The sequence below is a fragment of the Coffea arabica genome, chromosome 7c (assembly GCF_036785885.1).
Source record: "Coffea arabica cultivar ET-39 chromosome 7c, Coffea Arabica ET-39 HiFi, whole genome shotgun sequence".
Taxonomy (NCBI): Eukaryota; Viridiplantae; Streptophyta; class Magnoliopsida; order Gentianales; family Rubiaceae; genus Coffea; species Coffea arabica.
In genome coordinates, this window is record NC_092322.1 from 14,335,225 (window position 1) to 14,344,630 (window position 9,406).

Consider the following 9,406-nt stretch of genomic DNA (forward strand, 5'->3'; position numbering starts at 1 on the left):
GTCCTACACGGTATAAACTTTTATGGTTGTCCGTGAAAAATCAAAGACTTTGTCTTAGGAAGATTCTGTGTCCTCTCAACGAAGAATAAGTTAACTTATCCCCAAGCCGGCTGCCTATTTTTTTTTTCCCCCTCAGATGTACAAGTAACCATGCTAATGAATTTCTTTATCACTACTAATCTCCTGATGCTAATACCATTTTCTGCCTCTACAAAATCCAAATAATCCCATCTAATCTCTCCATTTATGGCTTTTTTTATAGAAGCTGTTTATTTATCATTTTTGCTTGCAACAACCTTTGAAGCTGCTAAAGCTCAGCCTGATGCAAATATGATAGGATTGGGTGCTACACTTTATCCCAGCACTCAACCTACAGCCTGGTACTCACCTTCCAAAAGGTTTGCATTTGGATTTTTTCCAGAAGGGAGTGGCTTTAGAGTAGGAATTTGGATAGTTGGAAGTGCCAACAATGTCACCGTGTGGACTGCCCAAAGGGATGATCCAGCTCTGTCGTCGAGCTCAACTCTTGGTTTCATCGATGGAAAGCTTCAGTTGAAATATGAGCAAGGCCAGCTTCAAACTATTGTTGATCCTCCAAAACCTGCGAGCTATGCTTCCATGCTTGACTCTGGAAATTTTGTGCTCTATGATCTATATAAAAGTATCATATGGGAGAGCTTCATGTTTCCAACTGATACCATTTTAGGTGGCCAGGCACTTGACCCTGGAAAAGAGTTGATCTCTAGTTTGTCTCCAATCGACCACTCGTCAGGTCGATTTCATCTGAAAATGCAGTATGATGGAAATCTTGTTGCATATCCTGCCAACTCGGCAGAAGACTCGGTAGATTCCTACTGGAACACGGGGACGATGAATAATCCCAAGACTAAGCTGATTCTTACTAATGTCACCGGCAAATTATTACTGGCTGATGCTAATGGTACCTCAGTGATAAAACCAGTGGCATCACCACTCCCAAGGGTAAACGGAAGTCTTCACCGTGCAACACTTGGTTATGATGGAAATTTAAGATTGTTTTCTCATAGCTTTGATGCAGAGGGAAAATCTAATATGTCGACAGAGTGGGAAGCAATTGCTGATCTCTGTGATGTGAAAGGTTTCTGTGGTTATAACAGTTATTGTAGTAGGATTGATGGTGAGCCCCAGTGCTTCTGCATGCCAGGTTACAGTTTCACAGACCTCAACGAGACAAGTGGTGGTTGTGAGAGGAACTTCACTGGGAGCAAGTGCATTTTAGGCAAGGAAGATGCCTCCCACATTAACATGACTTCTCTGAATGTAGGGTGTGATGATCGGCCTTATTTTCTAGCGCCCATGGGCGAGAAGGAAGATTGCAATCATTCCTGCTTGGAGGATTGTGATTGTGATGCAGCTATATATTCTGAACCCACATGCTCTAAATACAAGCTTCCACTCAAGTATCTCAAGAGTACAACTAGTACCGTATCATCTACTGCTTTCTTCAAGCTGTCTATTGACATTAGCAGAAATCAGGACGGTGATACTCAGAAACAGCCATGGTCAACTATCCTTGCTTTAAGTCTGAGCTTCGTAGCATATTCCTGCATCATCCTTGCAGTCTTCACTATCTTCATCTTTAAGTTCCATATCATGAAGTACAGAAAACTACTATTTGAGACCAGAACAACTGGCTTAATAAAGGGATTCACTCTTCGAACATACACGTACAATGAGCTAAAGAAGGCCACCAGGGGCTTCAACCAGGAATTAGGTAAAGGCGGATTTGGAGCAGTTCACAAAGGCACTTTTGACAGAGGCAGAAGCTTTGTGGCGGTGAAAAGATTAGAGAAGGTGGTCGAAGAGGGTGAAAGAGAGTTCCGAGCTGAAATGAGGGTAATTGGCAGAACTCGACACAGGAATTTGGTCCGCTTGCTTGGATACTGTATTGAGGGATCGAAGAGGCTTTTGGTTTATGAATATATGAGCAATGGTTCCCTCGCTGATCTTCTCTTCAAAGGACAATGGCGTCCGAATTGGGATGATAGAGTTCGGATTGCACTAGACGTTGCCAGAGGTATCCTCTATCTCCATGAGGAATGTGAGTCTGCAATAATTCATTGTGACATAAAGCCTCAGAACCTCTTACTTGACGAATCGTGGAGGGCAAAAATATCAGATTTTGGTCTAGCTAAATTACTAATGCCGGAACAAACGAGAACGAACACTCATGCCAGGGGAACAAGAGGGTACATGGCACCAGAATGGTTCAAAAACATTCCCATATCCGTGAAGGTTGACATTTACAGCTTCGGAATAGTTCTACTGGAAATTGTTTGCTGCAGAAAGAACCTGGCATACAACCTGTCAAGGCCGGAAGAAACTCTGCTGCCTGCCTGGGCTTATAATTGCTTTGAGGCCAACGAGCTGGACAAACTCATCAGAGGCGAAGAGGTAGACAGGAGGACCTTTGAGAGAATGATTACAGTTGCATTATGGTGTATTCAGGATGAACCGGCTCTGCGATTTCCAATGAAGACGGTGATGATGATGCTGGAGGGGATCATTGATGTACCTATTCCACCATGTCCATCGGATGAATTCAGCGTCCAATACTAAAATTGTTGCCATCTTATTTGGTGCATCTTTCCATTAATACATAAATGCACTAGCACTAGATCAGATGCTGCAGCAACTTCTTCCTGAAATAAAGATCTTTCTGTTTGAAAATGTTGATCAACAGTCAAATGATCCTTTTTCAGGGTTCTGTGTATCAAAATGCTTCTCTAATAGTACACATAAGATTTCCAGTTTCAAGTTACTACTGCTTATCTACCCCTTATTCCAAATTTGCATCATTGCACTCAAGCTTTTCAGATAAGAAGAATATGAACAAAAACAAATGCAGCCACGAAAGAAAATTCGTCCACCTTCATATACATTTGAGCAAGAATGACAAACATAATGTAGCAATACATACAGAAATGTGAAGACTGAGGAAGCTAAAGTAGTTGAGCTATGAAACAGTTGTTTCACCATCTGTGGCAAGCCAAATAGGACTCCTCAAGAAATAGTACAAATATCTAGCATGATTTTCATCCCTAAAGAGATGGATATTAGTTGTATAAATCAATTCATTAGTAAAATAGTACTAATTCTGGGATTTATCTCTTGCTGGAAGTACCAAATCAATTCATTAGTAAAATAGTTGATAATTAAAAAAGTTAATATAGCACCAAATAATTTAACCCTAAAGAAGACCAAAAAAAAAAAAATCTTTTTGTAGTTTGAAACCATTTTAAATAAATTTCTTTTTGTGTACTTTAAAAAATTTGCTTATAATTGCGGCTGCTATATTTTGTTCAATGATCTTTATGTCTTCAAACTTTTTTTATTTGTTTTTAACTTTTGATTAATATACTCTTTATTTTCTGATAGTGAGTCAACCTAAGGGCAACTCTTTCTTAAAATGAATGTTCTAATTAAATGTATATTTTGAATTGAGTTTAAAATGTTACAAAACTTTCAAAATAAGTGAATCAAGTGATATTTTTCTAATTTCACTGGTGGTAAGTGATATTGTCAAAAATATCTCAAATGAGGTTTTCCAAATTATCCCTAATTATTTATTTATTTATTTTGAAAGGATTACCGTCTCAATTATTCACAAGAATTTAACTTAATGAGCTATCAACTTTTGGACCAAAAAAAAAATCTCTTTTGGACCCAAAAAAAGAAAAAAAAAATAATCTCTTTTGTACCTCTATACAGCAGCAGCATACTGCAAGGCATTGGTAAACCGCAGAAAATGGCTCCAAATAAGAAATCCAAACCCAAACTCAACTCAGCCGAGTCAACTCAGTCTCCATCCACTTCTCAATCCAAATTCCCCGCCTGCCTCCGCTCCGTTCCTCCTTCCTCCGTCGCCATCACCATCCACGCCAAGCCCGGTTCCAAGCTCGCCACCATCACCGGTCCTTCTCTTTCCCTGCTTTCTTATATACTTTTCAATTTAAATTTAAACTCTGATCATATTATAAGCTGTATGAATATAATAATTCTATTTTCTTGCAAAAAATGGAAGAACAGATATTAATGATGAAGCATTAGGAGTCCAAATTGATGCCCCTGCCAAAGACGGCGAAGCTAATGCTGCACTTCTTGATTACATCAGCTCTGTAAGTTCTTCATTCTTCATTTTTTCAATTATATATTAGTTGGATTTTCTTTTTACTAATATCATTTATAATTTAAAAATTTTTAATTTGAAGTCTGATACTAGTTTGGAACTTAGCTTGGATCAAGTTGGCTATATGAAGGGTTTTATCATTAATTAGAGTTTTTTGAATTGTATTTTTATTTTTTCAATTGATTTGAGAATTTTTATTTACTTCTATTGCATGGCCTGGATAAGAAGGAACTTTTGGCCTAAACTCTGGAGGATTATTGCTTATGAAGTTGCTAATCAAGTTGATTTAAGTATCTGTGTAGGAAATTTGTTGATACGATGTACATCTTATGATTATATGTTTCTGAAGTTGGTAAATGCGAAAAATAATTCGGAAAATGATGAATTGAATGCAGAGTGTTTTAACTGATTCTAACAAATGTACGAGGTTAACCAGCAGTGCATAACGTTAAACTAGCTTGGTTTTTGTTGCTAGAATGCATTTATGTATCCTGAGGATTGGACGAATTTAGGTTGATGTTAATTTTCAGATGGCTGCATTGAATAAAAAATATAGATTTGGTAGATTCAAAGGACTGGATACATTCTGATAGGCGATATTAAGAGTTGATTTTCCTTCGTCAACAGGTGGTAGGGGTCAAAAGAAGACAAGTTTCTATAGGCTCTGGTTTGAAATCACGGGACAAGGTTGTGGTTGTAGAGGAAGTAACTTTACAGGGTGTGTTTGATGCGCTTGACAAAGTATTAAAGGGCCAATAAAAGGTAGTTTGTTTCAGCTCTTTCACCATGACACTACGATGAATAAGCAATGTGCCTCTGAGGCTTTCTAATTATGTTGGTATTATGAGGTATCTGATGACAGTTTCTGGTTTGTGGCGGTAGCAGGTCTTTGAAAGTACGGCGGTAGCAGGTCATTTCCTTACAATGGGGTTATCTCATACAGTTTTTTAATTGATATTTCTGTGTACTTCTTCCATCTTCAAGACTTGAGTATGGTGCACTATCTTGTATTTCAGCTTTCTCATGGAAGCTACATATCTAGTTCGTTTTTGTACTTCTTTCTGCCAATGATAAATGAGCACTAGATGCTTGGGGATTTTTAGTGGTAGGATTCTTGTACATATGTGATTGTGATATTGAAATCCAGTTTTACACAATTGCATATTAAGATGTATGGCCAGCATATCTTTCTATTTAACATATCTTTCTGTAGGATCAGAGTTTTATATTTCCATGCAGTCAAGGATTAGTAATTGGCTGAAGGTGTTGTCAGAGCTATTTTGCTTGAGTTTGATATTGGAGTTCATTTCTGCTTTGATGCATGGTATGTCATCATAGTGTGTATGCCCAACATATGTTTCAAATTTTCACACATATTCTGTCAGTAAGAGTTTGATATCAATAAAATCAAGGATTAGTAAGTGGCTGGTGATACTGCCATGAATTTGTCCTCCTTGAGTTATTACTTTGACTCTTCTGCCTTCCACTAGTTGCTGATGGTTGCACTTCTAAGATGTCATCTGCTTGCCACCTGTCACCCTTCTCTCGATCAAGTATTGATTGGAATTGAGACTAACACTATTCTTTCTCATCCAATCCTCGTTTCCTTTCAATCTTATTATCTTATTATCTTGCAGAGTGTAATTTTCTAGGGCAGTATTGTCATAATGAAAATGTACATTTGACTAGGAATCACACCTATACAAGAATTATCGGTTTAGTTGAAAGAATATATTGGAAGCCATTTCTGTGAGAACTTGGTAGAGTTATCAATGTTGGTTACATCGTGGACATATTTATATTATTAGCTAGGGCAAACTGTTAAAGCCAGCAGACCAATCGGCAAAGAGTTGGCCGCTTGCCTTGAAAAATTGTTGAACACCATAAGTGATTTATAATTCACAATTGAGAAGAAATTTTTTTTTTGTGTGTTTTGTGGGGGGGGGGGGGGGGGTGTGAAGGAGAATGCAGATAATGGGTATAGGGGATTAAAGACTTTCTATTGTTTTCTTAGATGGAAAATAAGCGATGATAGTTGATCGTTAGTCTTGTGGTGTAAACTGCTAATGATATGAACTCGGTGGTAAAGTGTAAGTTATAGGGTGTTTAAATGTTTGATTTGTAAACTTTGATCATGGTTTATGTTCTTGCAGAACCATCAAAATCTACATATTACAATTGAATTATAACGTTAATCATCCCTATATATTGGACTCTTTGAAAAGGGATGGGAATATGCAGCTAATATCCCAGTACATTGATATGCTTGCAAATTGAATATAGTTACATGCAGGAAAACATTAAATGTTTTAGTAGAAATCTAAGTTCAGACTGTGAATTATGAGGAATATTTTAAAAGAGGTATTGTAAAGCAATTCTTTTATTGCTGCATCGCATTTATCTAATACTGGATTACATTTGACACTAGTTGAACAAAGCATAACAAAAGAAAGAAACTGTTGTGCTAGGTAGAACTGAGAAAAGAAGTAGGATTTGGTGGTATTGGGATATCTACTGTCCCTTCTAGCATTAGCAGAACTTTCTTCATTGAGGGACGAAGTGAGGGCTCTCCTTGGATGCACCAGATAGCTATCTTGATCATTCTTTCCAGTTGTCTCATGTTAACAAGCTCATCATCAGCTAACAATTTATGCAACTCTTGAGCCTCAAAGCAATCATAAGCATATTCTTCAAGGATAGCTTGATCCTCGGGGAAGCTCCAATCAATGTTCTTTCGGCGACATATGATCTCGAGCAGCACAATCCCATAGCTGTACACATCTGCTTTAACTGTCACTGGCAATTTTTTATGCCATTCCGGTGCAACATAGCCTTTTGTCCCTCTGATCGCAGTAAAAGTTTTGGTCTGATCATGCTTTAAGAGCTTTGCTAGGCCAAAATCTGAGATTTTTGCACATCTGTGTTCATCCATGAGGATATTTTGAGGTTTGATGTCACAATGGATGATCTGTGTCTCACACTCTTCATGTAAGTAGAGAATACCTCTTGCAATGTCACAAGCAATTTTAATCCCTTCATCCCAGTTGGGCTGGTTCTCTTTGGCATAAAGGACATCTGCCAATGATCCGCTGCTCATGTATTCATACACTAGAAGCTTCTTAGGTCCATCAGCACAGTAACCAAGTAACCGGACAAGATTACGATGATGTGTTTTTCCAATCACTGCCATTTCATTATGGAACTCCCTTTCTGCTTCCCCTTCAGCTAATACTTTCTCCAGTCTTTTTACGGCGACTGCCTTCTGGAAATCCATCAGCATACCTTTGTAAACAGTTCCAAATGCTCCTTGTCCCAGCTCTTCTTTGAAGTCATTTGTTGCCCGCTCTAGTTCTGCATAGGTGAATGCCCGTGGAGCAACATCGCCCATTGGTTCAGCATTCTTATATCTGGACATGTTTTTGTGAGCACCTAATTGATGTATATGAATAAGAACCCCAGAAATTACAAGAATCACCAGGGCAAAAACAAGAAGTGAAATGCTGATGATTAAGATATCCAGACGCAATTTTTTCTTGGGGTGTAATTGGGGATAGCTCGAACCACCTCCAACTGGGGAACCAGGCATCCCCACCTTCACAAGAGCAACTTTTGGATTAGTCAGCACTCTTTTCCCATATTTCAATGGAAGCCTTTGCTTGCTGCACCCACCATCTCCAAATAACGCTGCCCCACAGTTGCAATCGTTTAGACAAGCCTGTTCGCATTCTTGTCTTATGCTTGTCTTGAATGTGTCATATGAGGCATTTTCCCAAAGTGTGTTTGGTATTGGCGTCATTGTGAATCCGAGGCTTTCTTTCGGGGATTGACATCCCTCTTGTGAAAAATTTCTCTGACACCCTGAGCTGGAGTCGCCTGGAGAAATAAAATCGAATCCTGGAATGCACTTACATTCGATTTCAGTATCTACATTGCTGCAGAAGGCATTGAGTCCGCATATGCCTTTGGGATCACATTTATTTGATGTAGTGTTATACCTGACGATCCAGTTGTCTTTGTACTGGAGAGAATATGAATATAGCCGAAAAATACCATCCACATCAATGGTTGCGCGATAGATTGTTTTCTGATCGGGGAATCCTTGAGTGACATTGAATATTATGGTGCCATTGTCCCTCAACAGGTAGAGATATCCATTTGGGTCAAGATTCAGGGTCACATGCGGCCCGCCATTATTAGTGTATGATGAGTAGTAAGCATATGGATCTAAACTCGGTGCATCTGTAGGATATTGCACCAGGGTTCCATCTTGCTGCATAATTAGGCGGAAAGGCCCTGTTGAAGGATCATTTTCTGAAGCACTTGAAAACAGCTGCCCCTGACCTTGCCCGTCATCAGTTATAAGACGCTGAGTGGGTAAAAGGGTGTCAGTTGGATAATCAAAACTCTGCCATATGGTGGTGTTAGCAGAATTGTACAGGACAAAATTTCCTGAATCTAGCATAGAAGCTGAAGCAATCTTGTCTTCAGCAAGATTGACAATGTCTACTTCTTGGCCTGGTGACTGCTGCAGGATTAGCCTTCCATCATTGGTTAGAACCAGTGTAACATTCAGTGGATGAATGGCACTATCCCTATTGGCTGTCCATACTACGGTCTTATCAGGAATTCCTCTGAGGGAATCAGGAATTCCATTGAGGAAAACTCCCACAGCATAGCCATTGCCTATGGGATAGAACCCAAAGGCATAAAGCCCTGAAGGTGACAACCATGATGAGTTCTTGCCAGTGGGTGTAAGAGTAGAACTCGGGCTAATTCGAGCAGCTGCTAAGGAAAATGCAGACAAAAAGAGTAAGAACAAAAGGGCAGCCATGATGTTTGAGAAAAGGATATTTGCTCGTTTTATGTGGACTTTTTTTTCTCTCTCTTTTTCTAATTCTGGTGTTTCCAAATTGGAGGGGATAACAATTTTGAATGTCTAAGCTGCAATTTATAGAAGATTTTTCATTGCAAAAGAAGTATTGAAGTCCTGCTAGACGTAAAACCCGCGGTGAAGAATTTTCATGTTGTTGATAAATATGATTATCTTGATTTCACAGGAATAGTGCTTGAGTCCAAGTCATTGCATGACTTGGACTCAGACTTCATCAAAGTTGGCAGTGGTGGAAATTTTGCGTGGATTGGCTTTCCCACGTGAAAGAATTTTGCAGTAGGCAGATGCCTGTTGGCATTTGGGGTAAATATAACTTTGTAGAATTCAATCGTGCTTGATATAATTTT

At 38.9% G+C, this 9,406-nt stretch overlaps 3 protein-coding genes across 3 annotated transcripts; 2 read left to right on the top strand and 1 right to left on the bottom strand.

Annotated features, from left to right (window-relative positions):
• Positions 1 to 203: 203 nt before the first annotated feature.
• Positions 204 to 2,800, top strand: LOC113699613 (G-type lectin S-receptor-like serine/threonine-protein kinase LECRK2). Its single transcript, XM_027219985.2, has one exon. The coding sequence runs from the start codon at positions 247 to 249 to the stop codon at positions 2,596 to 2,598; it is 2,352 nt and encodes a 783-aa protein (XP_027075786.1). The 5' UTR covers positions 204 to 246; the 3' UTR covers positions 2,599 to 2,800.
• Positions 2,801 to 3,756: 956 nt separating this feature from the next.
• LOC113698388 (uncharacterized) lies at positions 3,757 to 5,366 on the top strand. Its single transcript, XM_027218197.2, has 4 exons — positions 3,757 to 3,953; positions 4,069 to 4,157; positions 4,796 to 4,930; positions 5,054 to 5,366. The coding sequence occupies exons 1-3, from the start codon at positions 3,788 to 3,790 to the stop codon at positions 4,925 to 4,927; spliced, it is 387 nt and encodes a 128-aa protein (XP_027073998.1). The 5' UTR covers positions 3,757 to 3,787; the 3' UTR covers positions 4,928 to 4,930; positions 5,054 to 5,366.
• A 1,266-nt stretch (positions 5,367 to 6,632) lies between these two features.
• Positions 6,633 to 9,133, bottom strand: LOC113698387 (G-type lectin S-receptor-like serine/threonine-protein kinase LECRK3). The gene has a single exon (XM_027218195.2). It carries the CDS (start codon positions 8,997 to 8,999, stop codon positions 6,633 to 6,635), a length of 2,367 nt encoding a protein of 788 aa, XP_027073996.1. The 5' UTR covers positions 9,000 to 9,133.
• Positions 9,134 to 9,406: the final 273 nt, after the last annotated feature.